General features: G+C 41.8%; 1 protein-coding gene across 1 annotated transcript in view; it reads left to right on the forward strand.

Moving 5' to 3' along the window:
• The first annotated feature begins 280 nt into the window (after window positions 1-280).
• Window positions 281-20666, forward strand: part of KCNK1 (potassium two pore domain channel subfamily K member 1) — a 55059-nt gene continuing 34673 nt past the window's right edge. Inside the window, exon 1 of the mRNA XM_073338117.1 lies at window positions 281-1036. Coding sequence (XP_073194218.1) covers window positions 682-1036 — 355 coding nt within the window. The 5' untranslated portion in view covers window positions 281-681. The remainder of the gene's footprint in view (window positions 1037-20666) is intronic.

The following is a 20666-nucleotide window of genomic DNA, read 5'->3' on the forward strand; positions in this document are numbered from 1 at the left end:
ACCGGCCGGGGTCATAGGAGACTTCCCTTGCTCGTCTCACATTGGGCTAGCAGAGGAAGTGAAGCATTTCAGATCTCTCACACACACACCTTTGTTCTGTTGCACCCCCCTCCGTTTTCCATCTGTCCCTGCTATCAGTTCGGTGTGGGGCAGGGTTTATCAACAGAGCCGTGGCAAGCTGTTCCTTATCTCGCGCCAAGCCCAAGATCGCAGCAGGGTCCTCTGTGTACCCGGGGGGCCAGGCGGGGGCATGCGAGGCGCGGGGGGACGGGCTCAGGCTGGGCTCTGTGCGTGCGTGCGAGCTCGCCCGGGAATAAATAGCAGCCACCCCGAGCAGGGCGGCTGCTCCATTGCCGGTTACCTGAGCCGGGAAACCACGTGAGTGCCACATCAGCGGCGCTTTTTAGCCTGAAAGTCACAGAAAGGAAACAGGAACCGGAGAAGCGGCTGGGGCCGGCCGGCCGGCGTGTGGCTTTGGGAGGGCGGGCCGCTGGCCAGTCCGTATCTCCCCCCCTCTCCCCGCCAACCAGGGCGGGCCTGATCCTCGCCGCTGCCCTGGAGGCTGCTGCGGAGCGAGCCCGGCCCGCAGGCGCTGGTTGAGCGAGGAGGCTCCCTCCCTGCCGCGCGCGCTTCCCCGGGGCGCGGGGCCAGCTCGATCCGCGGGAGCGGCGGCGGCGGAAGATGCTGCAGTCCCTGGCCGGCTGCTCGTGCGTGCGGCTGGTGGAGAGGCACCGCTCCGCCTGGTGCTTCGCCTTCCTGGTGCTGGGCTACCTGCTCTACCTGGTCTTCGGCGCCGTGGTCTTCTCCTCGGTGGAGCTGCCCTACGAGGACCTGCTGCGCCAGGAGCTGCGCAAGCTGAAGCGGCGCTTCCTGGAGGAGCACGAGTGCCTGTCGGAGCAGCAGCTGGAGCAGTTCCTGCGGCGGGTGCTGGAGGCCAGCAACTACGGCGTGTCCGTGCTGGGCAACGCCTCGGGCAACTGGAACTGGGACTTCACCTCCGCGCTCTTCTTCGCCAGCACCGTGCTCTCCACCACGGGTAAGGGGCCCCTCTCGGCGCCCACCGCCTCCTCCCCCCCCCTCTCCAGCCCCCCAGGCCCCTCTGCACCCAGGGCTTCTCCATTCCCATCTGCACCCAGTGGGCTGCTCTGTCTTCATCTCCCCCAGCCCCCTGCACTCAGGGTGCCTCTATCCCCTCTGCACTCATGGGCTGCTCTGTCTTCATCTCCCAACCCCTCTCTCTGCACCATCCCCCTGCCCCCAGGGTGCCTCTATCCCCTCTGCATCCAAGGACTGCTGCATCTCTCCTCGCCCCTTCATCTCCTTGCGCGCAGGCACCGTCCACCTGCCCCCTGGGGCTTCCTTCTCTATCCCTTTCCTGCACCCACAGACTCCTTCTTCCTCCCCTCCCCACAGGACCCCGTATCCCTGCACTAGCAGCTCTTCATTCCCATCCCATCTGTCCCCGTGGCCCTCTCCATCTCTTGTCCTCCTTTCCACTCTTGTGGAAGGTGCACGGAATCCCAGGGAGAAGAACCCCTCCTAGGCCTCTTTCTTTCTTTCTTTCTTTCTCTCTCTCTCTCTCTCTCTCTCTCTCTCTCTCTCTCTCTCTTGGGAGCTAAGGGCAAGAGAAGAAAGGAAACTCCTTTACATCCCGAGGTCCAGTCTTCTTATCAAGAAAACTTAAGTGGCAGCCAAGTGGATAGTATTTGCTTTGATGGTTTTTTTTTTTTTTTTTTTTTTAGTGTTGCATAAACCAGAAGAGTTTGAATAAAACTGCTGCTTTTTGTCAAGGGTGAACAGAGAGGGTTTCCCTACATTGCAGAAAGGGTTGCTGGGTTTGTTTGTGGGGAGGAGAATAATTGGCAACATTTACTAAAGTACCTGTTCAAACCACTTTGCATTCTTGGTTTATATCTGGCATCAGTAGTTGGGGTGTGTGTGTGTGTGTAGGGGAGTGTCACAGCTCCTTTGGGGGTCTCAAATCAGTGGTGGGGATTGTAGCCATTCTGGCCTTTTCTCCTTTTCTACAGTGCTCAGTGGGGAGGTTACATAGATTGGTTACATAGGTGGGGGTGGGAGGAATGCTGGTGTGGAAAAGAGAGTACTTCTCAGTCTTACATAAATCAAGGTAAGTAAATTATTTTCTCATTTGTGCTGGCGTAATACCATTGGCCATGATTCTGTTCCCAGTTACATAAGTATAAAACCATAGTATCTCCACTGGTGTATGATTTGGTGGTAACTGGAAGAAAACTGAAAACTTCAGGGGCCTGATTTCACCGTAGTGTTATGCTGGTGTAACTCCACTGAAATCAAGGTGCTTATGCTGGTGTAATATTAGAGTAATGCTGGCGAGAATCAGGACCCAGGTTCTGTCGTCATGATCTCTCATTATGTATAAAGTCACTTAGTGACGCAAGTTTCTTTTCACAGTGGAAAAAACAACTGCTCATCCTGTGTAGCTGGAAAAAGAACACACCCATAACTAATTCAGCATATGCTTTCACTTTGGGTACTCTTGATATTCATATTTTGGGAGTGCCTTCCAAAATTGTATTGTGTTTTCTTATTTGTTTGAACTATGCCACAGTATCTGCCCCAAGATGTTTACTATGTAGTTAAGCTTTGATCCATCTGCCTACTTGTGCTTTACTAGCTCAAAAACCCTAACATTTTTTCTTAAAGAGATACCGTCAGCTTAAAATTCATGGCCCAGGTTCTGAGCTATGTCTGAACTGTGCTTGATTCCTCCACCATGAGCTGCACCTAGTGTGGCTTTACTCACCTTCACAGCCCCTGGAATCTGTGACTGGCCATGGGTATTTTCCACAAATCTTTAATTTATGCCCACCTGCCCATGGCTCCAAGGGTCCATTCTGGCAGATGGGGATAGCCAGAGTGAAGAGGAAATGTCCCCTGGAAATGCCCTGGAAATGTCCCCTTTGTGAGGATACTACAGGGGGTCTCTATGAGTGATATTGCAGCTGCGGTGTGACTCTACACCACCCAACAATCCTCCTATTTAAGGGAAATTAAAGGTACATCTACACAGGGATAAAAGACAGCCATGGCTGACCTGGGTCAGCTGACAGACTTGGGCTCACAGGGTCCCAGAACTCCCCGAGCCCAAACATCTACACAGCAATTTTTAGCCCCACAGCCTGAGTCCCAGGAGCCTGAGTCAGCTGACCCATGCCTGCTGTGGGTTTTTTATCCCTGTGTAGACAGACCCTTGTGAATGAGAGTAGAATTTGTGCTGCCAACACAAATTGCTTTACCCATGTTGCTTAACACTTTAAATTCTTAAAAGTGAAACATCTTTAAAAATACAACCTAATTGTCACTATGGGCCATATTTTTTAAAGGTATTTAGGCCTCTAAAAGTGCAGATGGGTGCCTATGGCTCTAACTCCATGAAATCAAAGGGAGTTAGACACCAAGGTGCTTTTGAAAATCCGAATAGGTGCCTATCCACATCTTTAGGCATCTATATACCTTTTAAAATCTGGCTCACTGCTCTTACTTTGGGGTTTTTTTTTGCATTTCTTTCAGTTTGGATAATGAAAATCAATGAAGCAATTTTCATTTTTGTTTATGTAGTCATTTTCAATTTAAAATTTCTGGTGTACTCTGAGTCTACAGCACTACAGGAGAATGTATATTTGCTTAAAAACAGCTACTTTCATTGGGATTTTTTAAAAGTTGTGGAAATTGTTTTGTTTTAGGTTTTATAAAATCTTGCTTTTTACAAATTTTAAATTTTGTAAAAAGCATCAAATTTAAGTTGACAGTGTCCCTTTAAGGGACAGTATAGGTATATGTGCCAGGAAGGTTGGACTGTGATGATTTGAATGGCCAAGTTTTAAGTGATCATTGAAACAAATAAGTGTCCTCTTTCATAAGTGTGAGGTGCTTTTGAAAACTCCCTTAAAATTGAAAACTTTTCCATTAAATGAGTGTCTTGGCAGTATTTTGGTACTGTTAGAAAAGATGCAAGTTTGGTAGTAAGCAATTCCCTTTTCCATTAAAGATATCAGCTGATAACGAGAATGCTATTTAATGAATCACAGTGTATTTACCTGGTCTGACTCTGATACTTACTGTCAGATTAGAACAAATATTGCCTGTTTTAAATAAAAAAAAGGTTTTGATGTTGAAAATATGGACTAATTTATGTGTTTTTTTTAATTAATATGAATGTTTTTTATAGTAAAACATTCACTACAGAGGTTTGTACTTATCTTTTCGTTTAGTTATGATAATCTTTGGGATAACAAGAAATGTAAGTGAAATGTTTGGCAGTTAAGCATTTTACAGAAATAAAGTTTTTAAATTACAGGCAGCATACGTTTAGTAGCTACATCAGTGATTTCTGAGATGCTAACTGAAGATTTGGAATGATAATTTTAGTAATTTAACACACTGAACCTCTAGTTTTTCAGTACTTGTAAATTTGTCACATACACTGAAGAGTTATAAGCCCAAGTACTAATTGTGTGGACTTTATACTGTAACACTTCAGTGCAATATCTTCATTCCTAATCAGTGAAACTGAGTGTTCTTATCTATTGGAGAATATTAAAATGTTTATGTTAAGTATTTAAGAGGTATTTTTAATCTTCAAATTTATATTTTGTTATATAGTATTCCGATACATTATGGAAAATATTATACATTTTGATATCTAATCCTATATACTTTTTTCTTGCTGATAATCTCCTTATAAAATAAAAATGTTAATACAGAAAACTGAAATATGGTTCTTAATAACTTTGATAAGTTTTACATTAGGGATGAGGAAACGTACAAAAAGTTCAGCACCACTCAAATAAACAAAGCAGTGGGATTTGGTTTTGGACTCAACTGTATCATTTACAGTTCATCTGCATAAGGCCTCAAGTGTTTAGCTGATTAGATCACAGAGACCCTCAAAGGTGAATACTTGAACATACGTGCAGTCATCCCATATATTAATAAACTTTTTGAAAACCCTCTTTTTAGTGACCTTTCAAAACTTAGTCAACTGCAGCCAAAAGGCATATAGGTCCAAAACATCAGCAGCCGCAATATTTCCTCTAAAATAACTGGAGTACCTGTGGTACCTTAGAGACTAACAAATTTATTTGAGCATAAGCTTTCGTGGGCTACAGTCCACTTCATTGGATGCATGCAGTGGAAAATACAGCAGGACGATTTTATATACACAGAGAACATGTGTTTCATGTTCTCAGTGAAGTGAGCTGTAGCCCACGACAGTTTATGCTCAAATAAATTTGTTAGTCTCTAAGGTGCCACAAGTACTCCTGTTCTTTTTGCAGATACAGACTAACATGGCTGCTACTCTGAAATATTTCCTCTGTATGTTTGAAATTAAAATGAATCCATCACTGTCAGAAGGGGAGAGAATTGTACTTCTTTCAGTGGGCCGAATCCAATCCACAGTTGTTTTGGATGGAATCTTGAAGTGAGGAAAATAAAAACGTTGTTCCATTTATGTTTAAAAAACAATCCATTTTATTATTTTAGTTTGCAGTGTATATATACAGGGCCTAGCACAATGGGGCCCCATTTTTCATAGGTCTGTAGGCACTACCATAACAAACATTAATAATATTGTATGTGTACGATAGTTCACAAGTTGACGTGTTCTGTTTCTTTGGGAATAGCAGGCCTGGTAATTCTATGAGTGTTCAACAGATCAGGGGCTGGACTCTGCAGGAAACTCTCCGAGGACTCGGGTTGGTATGCACCTGTTGGTATGAAGAAAATGAGGCCTGGAAGGTAATGGTTGTGCTGCCAGAGGCTGATTGTTTCAGGGAGCTGATCCACACAGCACAGACTAGACTTCCTTAGGCTAAGGGAAGGTAGAGATGAGGTGTCTTGCAACCCTGGGTACTGCTGGGAAGCATCACAGTTGTCCTCTTCACTATGTATTAAGAAACATAACTGTTTTCAACATTCAGAAGTTAAAAATTGTTGTACATCTAAACTGTCTTCCTCCTCTCCCCCAAAAACAGTAAGGGCAAGTGCAGGAAAAACAATACTAATGCTTAGACCAACCAGTGAATAGCCCCGTGTTGTGAAGAGGATGTATTGTATTCATGGATCACTGAAATGCTTTCTGTGAGCAGAATGGATTGGATGATCATCACTTATTGACAGGATACCCGTTTCCTGGATTCAAAGCTGACCGGGCTTGTTACATAGCTTTAAATTAAGTAGAAAGAGTATAGAGGAGAAAGATTTGAATTTAATTTTAAAAAAAAATCTGCTATGTCCTTTCACTTGAACAATGTGGAGATGAGGGTGACCTGAAGAAGAAAATAAAAAGGTGACTAAAAAAATAGTTAAAAATAGTGTGCCTACACATAAATGCAAGGACTATGTGGAATAGGCAAAGTCAGGTAAAATATTATCTGAAAATAATTCAGATTGGCTGGATATGTGCATTATCACAGGATTAAAAACTCAGGCACACAAGGGGTAATCACAAATGGCAAAGAAATTAGTTGAGTGCTGCTGGGACTGGCTTTAGGTTCTTTTTTTAGTAACTTTATTCCTTCATGGAAAAATGTCAATAGATACACAGAATCAGATATGAACAGAGTACATGCAAAAGGAACTCCCTCGCTAGGTACCTACAACATAAACCATTTAAAAATAATACATGAATGTATTTTAAAAAATAGTAGTTAATTGGAAACCCTCAAGAACTTGAACTACTTAAGAGCCCAGCTCAGAGGTGCTTGCTGCCTGGCAGGGTCCTAGCTGCCACAAGTGGGCCTGTTGGTGGCAATGGCTCTGCTTGCAGTGCTCTGCCTAGAGGTGGTTGTTTGTAGGATCAGGCCATAATGTGTAAGTCAAAATTTAATTGTAAATGTGCTTACTTTAATTAAAAAAGAATAATTTTTGTCCTGGATGTTGGTCACTGTCCAGGTAACACATGTTGCCTGTCAGTGTGCAGTTCTGTCCCATTTCTAACGTACAAAGGGATGGCAAGTCTGTGAGTGGAAACAGAATGAAAAAGGAAGGTGGTGGAAGGGTTTGAAGAAGAGGATAGTTACCTCTGTTTATGAAACCTGAACTAATAGGCATGGAGGAGCATACAAATTGATTTATCACTGATGCAATAGGTTAAGACCCTACTTTGTGATGTGTTCCAGCATGGGACATGCCTGATGTGAGACTGTCTTGCAGCATTCCCTAGGAATGGGAGAATAAGTCTAGGCTGGCTGACTATTTTTCATTATGAACCTGGACACCGGTTTCATTTTTCAATCAGCCAGTGGGGATGAGGGGCACCTTGGTTCTTTCCAGCATCTCACTGTAATGGAGCTGTGAGAATACGTTTTAAAAAGTAGGATAGTATGGGGTTGTCTTCATTCAAAAAAACAAGGTGGAGGATTGCAGAAGGGTGAAGTGCATTTGTAATGCACTTGTCTTTGGGTGGAGAGGAGATTTCCTTTGCTCCAGCCAGATCGCCAATGTTTTAATGAGGAGAGTGAGTTACTACACCTCCAGCATGTCTCTGAACCTGGAAGGGTTGATGATTGCAATATGGTGGGGGTGTACCAGAATGTCTTCTAAAATTTATCTTGCATTACCTGTATTTTGGGTGATTGAGTAGGTATTTCTTATATTGTGCTACTTTTAGAGGTATGAAGCACAGAAACAGCGATGTGCCAACTTAAAATTTCTATTTGGTCCTGAATAAGGATGAGTATGGGATACCAGTAGCTAGATGCTGACAGTAGTCAGACCTCTGTAATTACTTGATTGGGAAAGGTCAAGCAGAGGTGCATTTCAATATGGTGAGTTTTGTATTAAGGTAAAATAAGTGCTTTGGGTATGGTAGGCAAGTGATATGATCCATCCTTGGTTACAGTTGATATAATTCAAATATCATTTGACTCTCAAAGACCATTCTTCATTAGGTCTAGTTTTAATTAACATACTTATTAATGATTTGGAAGTGAAGTTAAACAGTGCATTTAATTACAGACTATATCAAACTGGGAGTGTTGGTAGCACCAGTGAAGACTGAAGGGTAACTCAAAGTGATGAAGAAAGATTAGCAATACAGGGTTAGAGCGCTCTTTACCATGGTAATGTCCATGGCGGGCAGGTGAAGGAGAAGGAAAACTCCCTGCAATTCTGTTCATGGAGTTTCCCACATGTCATTCTATCAGGGGTCCCTTCCTTCACCTGTCTTGCTCCAGTAGCCTAGACCCCAAAACCTGTGCATCCCTCCAGTATCCATGCAGATCCCAGGAAGGCAGTATGAGGCCAAGGCCCTTTGTCTCTGCAGCACTTCTGGCTGATTGCCAGGGCCTGGGGCATGGGCCATGTGGCTCCTACAGAGCTGAGCTAAGAGGATTATAGTTGCCCATAGGGAGCCACCTTTTAAAAGGGGGAAGATTCCATCAAGGATCATCCCTGCCAGGGGAGCATCCCTCACTCCCCCTGGCATCCTCACTGTTCCTTGGGGTCCAGTTCTCCAGCAATGAGACATCAGCAGGTAAGCCCACCAAGCCAGTTTGGTTGCTAGTAGTAATATTTCATTAAATATATTGTTTCTGCTGTCAAACTTGCCATTGTATAATACCTGCAACTCTGATAAGGAATCAGATAGGTTTTCATCACCTTTGTGTTTAAGCATTTCAAAGCTTATTTTGTTTTTCCCTGGTGCATGCTTTTGCTCCTTATCACTTTTTGGAGTTCCCTCATCCTGAGGTTTTCATTTAAAATAAGATCCACACCATCCACCCACCTCTTCATCATCTGATAGTTATTAAGAAATGTTCTTTTCCTTTCCCTAATTTCTATCCTCTGATCCTCATCATTGCTCACTTTTTGAAACATGGCAACCAGAATTTCCACTTATTCTTTGTTGGAGCTTATTACTACATGGCCTTCCACTTCAAAGCTTGGTATTGTGTTGCTCTTACTCTTTATTCCAGTCATTTCCCAAAGTTGCTTGTACATCTGTATTTACTTTCCAGCAGTATTGCATCCAGCTTTCTTTCTTTGTCCTTTTTTATAGCGCTTGTGCAACTGCCTTATTTTTTTTAATATGTCAATAAGTCCTATCAATTTAATGTAGTTTTTTCATTCTTATATGCCTTGTTCCTTTCCTTAATTACCTTGTCACATTCCTTGTTCCACCATGGTATACTTTTTACTATCTTTAATTAGGGTAGGTATTTTAGGAATGGGTAGGCTGGCTGTCTTTATAATTCCCTTTGTAACGTTACTACAGAATTCCTTCTCCTCTGCTCACCCACATATCCCTCACTTGTGTCTAAAGAGTTTCCAATTTGCCTTTTTTTTAAAAGGTTCCAAATGGGGGTTTTATTCTTGTCTTCAATATGTCCTTTTCCTTTATATGTAATTAATGCTGGGAAGTGGTCACTATCCATTCCCTTCTCTCTGTATATTTCCCAGCTGCATTTGCTTCCTATGTTACTAAAAGCTATTCCCAAGTCTAGGCAAGAGAGGCATCTGTCCTCTTCACAGAACCTGGTAGGTGCCTTATTTAATATTACTTAATTATTATCATCACAAAATTCCTATGGACATTTTCCATTTGTATCATTTGTCCTACATTCCTATAAACTGTTGTGACTGTTCAGATCACCACAGATATTGTATGGGCATGTGACACCTGCATTTCTTTCTTTCAGTTATATAGCCTCTAGTTTTCTGCACAGGTTATAAACATATCACCTGAGAGACACAGAGTTGTTTTGTATCAGTATCTCAGTAGCATTAGACTCAATATTTAGCTTTTTAACCTCTACTTCCAGGTTGTTTAGATTCTCCTTAATGAAGGTGCAGACAGCCCAGCCCCACCCTTTCCTATTTTTCTGTCATATCTATATATTCCATATCCTGTGATTTTTATAGTCTAGTTTTTCTGTTAGCCAAATCTCTTGCATATATAATATGTCAAGCTTTGTTTTCATGTCAGTAATATATTTCTTTAATTCCTACTTACCTGCTATAAGACTGTGTATTCCAGCTATTAGTCACCCTCATTCTCTTACCCTTCAATATTTCCTTCACTTAGGAAAGTATCAAGTCATTCCACTGATAGGGTGCTAGCTGGTAGGTACTTTTCAGCAGCTTTAACTGTAATTCTCATGTTCGCTGTTTGCATTCCTGTCTGAGGAGTACAAATTAACTTCAATCATAAATGCAACAAATCTCTATTTTTCTATAAGTAGCATATCATCTCCTTCTACCCCAATGTCACTCATCACTTCCTTCCCAGTGTTCTGTTGCTTGATAATCCCTGTCCCCATACTGGGTTTTCTTTTTTCCCCTTTTTTTTTATTTTAGGTATCTTCTGGCAGCTTCTGCGTATGAGATGATGTTAATGATTTTGGTTTTTATATTTCTCTAGCTTGCTTTGCCTCAATACATCCTTCATATGTTGAGCTGTGTTTTCCTCCACAGTTAGAATATATTCATTCTGTCTGTTCCTCACAGATATGTGAATAGTTACCTCCACGCTTGCCACACCTTAATTTCCTTTTGGAAGTATTTGCTACGTGACCAAATCTTTGGACACCTGTAGCATTTCAGTGGAGGAGGGGGTGTGTGTGTGTGTGTGTGTGTGTGTGTGTGTGTGTGTGTATATATATATATATATAGGGCTTAGTTCAGAACATCTGATACCCTAAAGATATTTGCAATGGTGTTGTATCCATGTTGGTCCCAGGATGTTAGAGACACCTTGTATTTAGCTGTGACATGCTGTGCACCCTTCCCAGACCTGAAGAAGAGCTCTGTGTAAGCTCAAAGCCTTGTCTCTTTCACAGAAGTTGGTCCAATAAAAGGATATTACCCCATGCACCCCATGTTACTCTATCTGGAAGTGTCCTTCTCTTAAATGTGACCAGCACAGCTATCACCTCCTCTTCTGCTAGTTACCATCTTGCATCTATCACCTTATTTTCACCTATTCCTTTATTTCCTTTTCTGACATTCCAAATGGCACACCTTATACCACCCCTCTCATTTCAGTTAGAAACCTGGGTAGCTCAGCTTATTTTTAGCTTTCCTAGCACCTTTGTCTTAAGGAGCTTCTCTTCTTGTTCTTTTGTTTTTGCTCTTCACTTACAAGTCTCCATCAGGTAGTTTCCTAGCTCGTACTAAGCCCTGGTCCACACTACAAATGTATGACATATAATTGTGTCGCTCAGGGGGAAATCCACATCATAGTTATACTGACCTAATCCCCTCTGTAGACAGTGCTATGTTGCAGTAGGGCTTCTCCCATTGACATAGTTACTGCCTCTCGGGGAGATGGAGTACCTAGGCTGATGAGAGAAATTCTCCTGCTGGCATAGGTAGTGTCCTAACTAAGCACTACAGCGGCAGTGCTGCACATGTAGACAAGCTCTATATCTCCAGCACTTTTTTCTGAACCCTTCTGAAGTCATCTGGGGGTTGACATCCCCTATCTTTATGCCCTTTGCCAGGGATTTCACTATTAGGTAATTTTTCCCCCATATCCCATTCCTGCCTACCCATTTTCTGCTCCTTCTGGCTCTAAAGAATCTACCCTTTTCTTTTTCCTCGTTTGCATCCAGCCTTCCTCAGTGCTTTCCCTATTCATATTTTCTAGGGCTGGTTTCAGTGTCATTGGCTAGTGTGGGCAGATTGAAGTGATAACAAATCTAGCCAAACCCCGAGTCTGCTTTGACCCCTCACTGACTCTTTATAGCCCCAGGTGCTGCCCTGCTCTCTTAAGTGGCTCAGCTGGGAGCACTTACAGTGGAACAGAAGAGCTGAGCCCATTTTCTTTTAATTGGCCAGCTACTCTGTTACACAGATTTTTCACTAAGAAGGGGATACTTGAATACAGTAATGTAAATTGAGGCTGCAGTGCAGAGCTGGGGAAGGCAATGTACGTGCAGAGAAATCCCATCATGGTTGAACAAGGTCACAATCTACATCGTCCTGGACAGACATGCCTAGAATGCTGCATTGTTCTGAACATCTTATTACCAGAAAGTTATTGACAAATTGGAGGAAATTTTGAGAAAAACAACAAAAATGATTAAACATCTGGAAGGACTGAATTATAAGGAAACATTAAAAAGTAGCAGTGTTTTTATATTCCAAGGGCCAATGTAGCACACTACAAATTACTTGGTCCCCATAAACCCATAAAATAGAGCCCTAAGTTGAGGTAGTAAGACCCAACTGTGTCCTGTAATACTTTTTGGTGTTTGCTTTGTAACAGAGATAAGACCTATTTAAATCAATGGGGGGAAAATAGAAATTTTAGTAAAAGCAAAACTTTCAGTTGCTCTTCACTCCTGATAAAGTTCAGTTCAACGTAAACCAAGCATTTTATCCCATAGACAACATAATCTGTGGTTAGAATCTCTGGGGAGTTTAGGTGGCTTATGGCTACAGGACACGTCTATGTTTTTCCATTAACACAGTATGAAGTGATGACAAAAGTCAATTGCATTCTTAGCTCATACCAAAATGGATGTGTGAAAATCAATTTCCCATGTGATTCTTATTGAACTAAAATATAAAAACTCCTTTTGATGGTCTAAATAAAGTAAAAGAAGAAACAGTAAATTTCCTCTATCATTTGGTCTCTAGCCTAAAATAACAAACTGATGTTTGTACTGCATTTGGAGAGAGAAAATGGTTAAGCATTGTTTTTTAAAAAATCCAAATAAAACCCCAGTTTTTAAAAATCTCCCTTATGGTATACTTACTTACAAATGAACCAATGTCCACTAACTGTTTCAGTGCATTAAATGGATGTTGGCCAAGGAGCTGAGGTTGATTTTCAGGTGTATATAAGGCATGTCAGCTTCTAAAATTATTTACAATATTTTTACGTGATTTTTTTTTACAAACTCTGTGCCATCAACCTCCAGGAATTTTTAAATCTATCATATCAGCACAACTGGTCACTTCTGACTCAGATAACTGAGATGCAACTGCTTCCCTGAATGTACCAATTGTGGCTCATTTAAATTTCTGTATTACAGTGTGGCTACCGACAAGAGGAATGTGCCTGACTTTGACTAGGTGTTTTGTGTCCAGCTTTTTAACTAATGCCCATTTGTTACTTACCATCTACAGGAAAGTATAATTTGTTAAAGAGGTTATTTAAAAAAGAAAAAAAGCAGAGGACCACATGCTTTGCCTTGCTAAAGTCACTTTGCGACTTAAAGCTGCCTTAAAGAAACAACTCATGATTTCCTTAGTATGAGCGAATCCTCGTTAATTTCACACCAGTCCTTCCTGGCATCCTCAGTGCAAGGGTTTTGTTGGGGCTGTCTGAAAGTGAGAGGAGGCAAAGGTACAGCGCAATGCACTGTGTCAGTATCTGGCAGGTTGGATATTACCTAAGCAACATGCAAAATAGGGGGCCAGTGTGCTGGCCCCATGATTAGATGAGGAATATAAATGGTTTCAAGGTACCCCTGTGTACCCTCTTCCCTTATGTGTCCCAACCATGAGTTCAGTGCAGCTAAGGATTGTGCTCCATGGAAGTTGTGTGCATGTATAGGAAGGCAGAATCATCCATATGAGTTAAAAAACTCCATGTTAATAAAGGTAATCTGGGTAATAAAGATGAGACAGGGGTGTCAGAAGTAGAGCTGGAGCAAAGTGATCATTTAAAACCAATAGGTCAACAGGCCCAGATGATCTACATCCAAGAGTTCTGGAGATCTTAAGTACAAACAAAAATATGCAATCTCTCATTAAAAATCACCCACTGTTTCAAGAGGATTGGAGAGTATCAAGTTTGTACCTATATTTTAAAAAAGGCTCTGGGGATGATCTGGGGAATTATATATGAGTGATCCTGTCATGGGGCCAGAGCATAATTGGCCCTTGAGGATCCTGTGGGCTACACTTGGGAATAATAAGGTGCTCCAGGTGGTGTCCCTTTAGATAATTAGTAATGGAGCAGCTGAATAGAAAGTGGCTGCTAGAACTATATAAAGGAAAAGTTGCTTAGAAGGAAAGGGGAGAGACAGAGTTCTAAAGAAGCCCTGTAGTAGGCTGGAAGGGGTCTATAGGAGGTGGGGTTAGGCCTTGAATGAGGACTTGGAGTTAATATTGAGAGAGCTTGCAGGGTCCCTGGGGAAGGGAGGCAGTGTGGGAGTGCCTCTCATTGGGCTCTGGGAAGAGAGCTGCTGCAGGCCTCTAGATCAGAAAGTCCAACAGGTAGAAATGCCTTTCTGGGAAAGGAGTAAGAAGGAGCTGGTAGGACAAAACCCATAGGGAGTAGAGTAGACTAGATTCCTGTTGGGGAAGCCCTGAGTTAGGGCCTAAAGAGGGTAGAACAAACCCACAGGGGAGCAGGTTAGGCTTCCATGGGAGAAGTCCTGGGATAGGTCTTGTAAGTGGGAGCAGGGTGATACCAGAGGTAAATTGCTGGGGTCCCTGGGGCAGGGAGGCCGTGGGGGCAATGCTGCTGGAGAAGAAGTGGTTATTAGTTTGGCCCAAGAGGGACCAAAGAAGAATTATTACTTAGAATTTGTTAGGATTTTTGTTTGGACCTTTTTATTACCCTGTAATGGAGTTGGACTTTGTGACTTAGCCAGGGGACTGAGCCACAGATGACCTGTCGAGAGGCAGATATCCCCCAGCACCTTCTGCTGGCTGAGAACCCCTTTCTGCATCACACCCTGACATAAAGGGGTGCTACAGGTGGTGTGTACAGAGCCTTATACCTGTACCTGGCAAATTGAATGAAACAGTAACTAATTAAAAATAGAATAACAAACACCTGGAAGATCATGATATGATAGGTTCTAACCAGCATGGTTTCTGCAAAGGAAAATTATGCCTCACTAATATCTCAGACTTCTTTGAACATGGCAGAGTAGTGGATAAAAGAACTGGTTGACATAGCTAACTTATATTTTCAGAAGGCCTCTGGAAAAGTCCCTCAGAAGTGGCTGCTAACAAACTAAGGAGTCATGGGGTGAGGGGCAAAGTTTTTGTCATGGATCAAAAACTGCCTAGGAGACTGGAAGCAGACAGTAAGATTAAATGATCTACTTTCATCATGGCATCAGGTTAACAGTGGGATGTCTCAAGGTTCTCTATTAGATCCCATGTTTAATGATCTGGAAAGGAGGGTGAGTAGTGTGGTAGCAAAAATTGCAGATGATACAAAGTTATTAAAGTTAGTCAAGACTGTGAGAAAATTCAGAGAGATTTATACAAGTTAAGTGCACGGGCGTACAATGGCAAATGAAACTGTCAATAAATGCCAAGTAACAGACATTGAAGGGGAAAAAAATTAAACTGGTTCACCTTATGGGGATCCAAATTAACTATATCAGCTAAAGAAAAGGCTCTGAGCATTGTTCTAGACAGCTCAATAAAGACTTCCGCTCGATGTGTGGCTGCAGTCAAAAAAGCCAGCAAGATGCTGGAGTCCATAAGGAATGGAATGGTGAATAATACAAAAAGATCTCTATCAAGCGTTCTTACAACTACAATACCCACCTGCTGAAGTGAAGAAACAGATTGACAGAGCCAGAAGAATACCCAGAAGTCACCTACTACAGGACAGGCCCAACAAAGAAAATAACAGAACGCCATTAGCCATCACCTTCAGCCCTCAACTAAAACCTCTCCAACGCATCATCAAGGATCTACAACCTATCCTGAAGGACGACCCATTACTATCAGAGATCTTGAGAGACAGGCCAGTCCTCGCTTACAGACAGCCCCCCCAACCTGAAGCAAATACTCACCAGGAACCATACACCACAAAACAAAACCAGTAACCCAGGAACCTATCCTTGCAACAAAGCCCGTTGCCAACTGTGCCCACATATCTATTTAGGGGACTCCATCACAGGGCCTAATCACATCAGCCACACTATCAGAGGCTCATTCACCTGCACATCTACCAATGTGATATATGCCATCATGTGCCAGCAATGCCCCTCTGCCATGTACATTGGCCAAACTGGACAGTCTCTACATAAAAGAATAAATGGACTCAAATCAGATGTCAAGAATTATAACATTCAAAAACCAGTTGGAGAACACTTCAATCTCTTTGATCACTCGATTACAGACCTAAAAGTGTGAATTCTTCAACAAAAACTTCAGAAACAGACACCAACGAGACACTGCTGAATTGGAATTAATTTGCAAACTGGACACAATTAACATAGGCTTGAATAAAGACTGGGAGTGGATGTGTCATTACACAAAGTAAAACTATTTTCCCATGTTTATTTTCCTCTCTACTGTTCCTGTCAACTGCTGGAAATGGCCCACCTTGATTATCACTACAAAAGGTTTTATTTCTCTCCTGCTGGTAATAGCTCACCTTACCTGATCACTCTTATTACAGTGTGTATGGTAACACCCATTGTTTCATGTTCTCTGTGTATATAAAATCTCCCCACTGTATTTTCTGCTGCAGGCATCTGATGAAGTGAGCTGTAGCTCACAAAAACTTATGCTCAGATAAATTTGTTTCTAAGGTGCCACAAGTACTTCTTTTCTTCTTGCGAAGACAGACTAACACGGCTGCTACTCTGAAACAAAAAATACGATAATGCCTTTATACAAATCAGTGGTGTGGTCTCATTTGGAAAGCTGTGCAGTACTGGTTGGCCCATCTCGAAGATATTGCAGAATTAGAGGGGATTCAAAAAAGGGCAACAAGCTTGATCAAGGGCCTGAAAAAGCTTTCCTATGAAGAAAGATTGAAAAGACTGGAATTGCTTACCTTAGAAAGGTGATGAATGAGAGGGACGTGATAAAAGTACACAAAAACAATTAATTGATTGTTAGCTTGGGAATTCCGTTCTCCTGGTCCAGTAACAAAAAAAGAAGGGGACAGTCCGTGAAATCAAAAGTGGTTTTGAAAGGTGGCAAATTCAAAACTGATGGATGAAATACTTTTTCAGCCATGTATAATTAAATTGTGGAACTGTCACAAATTGTTAACGCTAGCTCTTAAGCAAGATTCGAAAAGGATATTAGATATCAAGAATATCCAGAATTATCATTAACAATTTTTGGAAGGGAGACTGACTTAAGTGCTGAAGCATGAAGTTTAATCTGTAATTAATGAGAGATCAGGCTGAGGTCTAATGTGGAGGGCAGATTATCCCACACCGACCTACTACAGGGTTTTTACACCTGGTGCTGGCCATTGTCAGAGACAGGATGCTGGACTCAATGGACAATGGGTCTGTTCCAGTCTGGCAGTTGTTCCTATGTTGCCTTCTTGAAGAAAAAATGTTGCTGTATTGTTAAGGTTTCATACACTACTTAGTCTGACAAACTGGGAACTGAAAGAATTCCTATTTTAATGTGAGTCAGTGTGTGTGTGTGTGTGTGTGTGTGTGTGTGTATATTTTTGTATATAGTTTAATTTTAAAAATCCACTCCTCCAAGCATTACCTTTGACAGGGAATATGGGCAGAGTCCTCAGCTGGACTGAATACATGAGTGTTGCAGCTGAAGAAAGGGGATGGCAAAGACAGTTCCATGCCAGCTTTCTGGCCTCTCCAATCATGAGGCCAATGAGCAGCAAAGCCAGTTTTTGGCCCAAATTAGAGGAGCCATGGGGCAGCTTTAACTTATATCAGCTAGAGTAGTGTTGGTCAGTGACTGGTGGAGCATGTAATTTGCCAGCTCTTTCCTCCCTCCTACACCTGGAACCTCCTGACCCTGCCCTGATATGCTCCCCTGCTGGAGGACAACCCAGAATTTCCCCCATAGCAGGGGAATAATCCTCCGTTGCTGCTTTGTCAGCTTTAGGGTCACTATAGTCCAGATCCTCAAAGATATTCGGTGCTTAACTCCCATTGATTTAAATAAGAATTAGTTGCCTAAATAGCTTTGGAGATCTCAGCTTCTTCACTACTCCAGTTTGTTGTTTTTATATTTCAGTATGTTTTAACCGATTTGCTTTAAGTAATCAAAGGGTTAGTGTAAAGCCAAGGTTCTAGTTTCCAACAATTTAAGTTTATACATGGTCAGTTAGATTATTGCTCTGATATTTGGCTTTAGTTAGAGCTCTGGTATTTCACCTCTGTAATGAAAGTAGAGGATTAATTTCTAGAAAATCTGACTGCTATTAAAAAGGCTTAAATTGCTCTATTTGTATATTACTTCTTGAAGTCTCAAGCTATAACTATTCTGCTGACATCCCAAATTGGAATTTTAAGCACAATGTTAAGTAAACTTTCAGAGAAGGGTCTCTTGCAAGATCTGCAGACCAAAAATCCTGCTGTTCCTATTTAGTCCTTCAGGTTTCAAGAGAGTTTGTCTGAGTGAGACTTAGCTTTGCATTTGTATAATTAAAGCTACAGCTTCCTTTGTACCCATAATGGAGAGAATTATTGTTTTGTCCCCTTTCCACCAATGCTTGAATCTCTTGTGCCTCTGTTTTACTCCCCATATCCCCAATACTAAGGAGTATTGCTTTACATCCAAAAGCAATAAAAAGAAAATAAGATTTGTTGATAATTTACATTAGAAGGAGAATCTTCTAATGGATCTTTTGACCAATGGTGGTAAAGGTGGTGATTGCTACTTGGAAATGGGAAGGTTTCACTGAGGAATTGAAAACACTTGTGGAAATTTCTGTAGTTGACTTTACTGGTGTGAAGGGTGACATCTACTTATTCACACAAATGGGACCTCACCGAAAGGAGCTATGGGAGACATACTTATAACAAAATAGGCTCAACAGCCAGACATTTCATCAGCATCTGTCCAGTTGTAAAAGCCATACACTGGTCCACTCCCACATCTGCGGTAACATGAGTTAATCTCCACTATGAATCCTTAATGTGTACACAGACTTAGCTATCCCTAGCATATCCATTATAGTTCATCACCCCAATGGTACACACAAACACTGATAATGCAAATGCTTTAATTATCATTTGAAATTCTAAAAGGGAGCTGGTGGGGGGGAGGGGAGGAGAGATCTGGTTGGGGAGAAGGCCAAAAACATGCAGGAAAAAATATAAAATTCCTACAATAGCCATAAAGTAGACTTCAGTGTTTCCTCCATTGGTGAGCAGTGTACATACAAATAGCATGACTCTTTGCTCCTTTGCATGTGACCACTAAGGGCTTGTCTTCACTGTCAGGGAAATTGACACTGCTGCAATCGGTGCAGCGGGTGTCGATTTTAGTGGGTCTAGTGAAGACCCGCTAAATCGACATCAGAGCGCTCTCTCATTGACTTCAAGAAGAGTAAGGTAAGTCGACTGGAGAGCATCTCCTGTTGATGCAGCGCAGTGAAGACACTGGGGTAAATCGACCTAATCTACGTCGACTCCAGCTATATTATTCACATAGCTGGAGTACTGTAACTTAGGTCAACTTACCCTGATAGTGAAGACCAGCCCTAAATCTTCCCAAAAGCACTGTAAGTGGAGCTGGACACATTGCTTCAGGTCATATAACAACCGATCCACATTTTTTACATCAAACCTTTACTTAGAGTGAACAAAAAAAGCTATACTTTGCTAGTGTTTGAGACCAGAACACCATAAGAGTATATACAACTATTAAGTTTTTTTGTCCCCATACTATGAAGCTAGTCATAAAAGGGGGAGGTGCTTACTATAAAAAATGCAGAACCCACCACCACCAACTAATACATGTGTCAAACTCAAGATGATAAATAAGACCATCTCACAAAAGGCCAGTCCTAAAGATGACCAAAAATACTCTACCAAATTACTAATCAGCTACTGTGACAGGGTGTCGTGTGGCCTCAAGACTGTAATACTGCACTACAGGTTGTTGTGGAGGGTGGGTGGATGATGAAAATGCCCAATTATTTTTTTTTCTTACAACGCTAATGCCTGGTCCTATCATATGATAGGTGAATAAACAGCGTAGAGATCCATCCTGCAGCATCAACTTAATTCTTAACCAGTATAAGCCAAAATAATTTTTTTTAAAAGACCCTTTTTAATAATGGAACTATCCTGGAAGTTTGATCTATTTCTGTATGTACATCCTCATTGTGCATCTGCACACTACTCCCTGAACATCACGACATGAGAAATGAACACAATGCTTAGAATAACTTTTGAGTGCATGTTGTTTTTAACTTCAAAATGACAAACTCAATTTTGTTCATAATTTCTACAAAATTCCAATTTTGAATACAGCTCCAGAAAGAACCAAAGCCAAACATTTGGTAACTGGTAATGAATCAAAAGACGTTGGGCGAAATGTCTGATATCAACATGGTTCTTAGTCTAACATCCCAGCTTTTTAATTTATCTGTTTTCAATTTGATTTAAAGGTGGGCAGTTATGTGGTTCTAGTTAAGCATTTAGCAGTGAGGTGATAGAAATGAAATAAAACTTTACAAATAGCTGTGCCTGGAAAAGTTACTGAAGCCTTGTTACAACATTTGCTGGATTTTCTTTATTCTGGAGATAGTGACCTAATAGGTTTTCATATTCAGAGATTTAATATGAGGGATGTCTATTGTCTTCAAACCACAAATCTGAACCTGCTGAGTTTACTCACGAATGTGTACTCTGTGTTAGAGATTAATCTTCACAGACTCTGGGCTACAAGCATTATCAACTTCAGCAAAACGTTTCTGCTTTTTCTCACCTACACAGAGGATTGAACAGGATCCGAGAAGGTGGAGGAGG

This window comes from Lepidochelys kempii, chromosome 3 (genome assembly GCF_965140265.1).
Source record: "Lepidochelys kempii isolate rLepKem1 chromosome 3, rLepKem1.hap2, whole genome shotgun sequence".
In the NCBI taxonomy this organism is placed as follows: Eukaryota; Metazoa; Chordata; order Testudines; family Cheloniidae; genus Lepidochelys; species Lepidochelys kempii.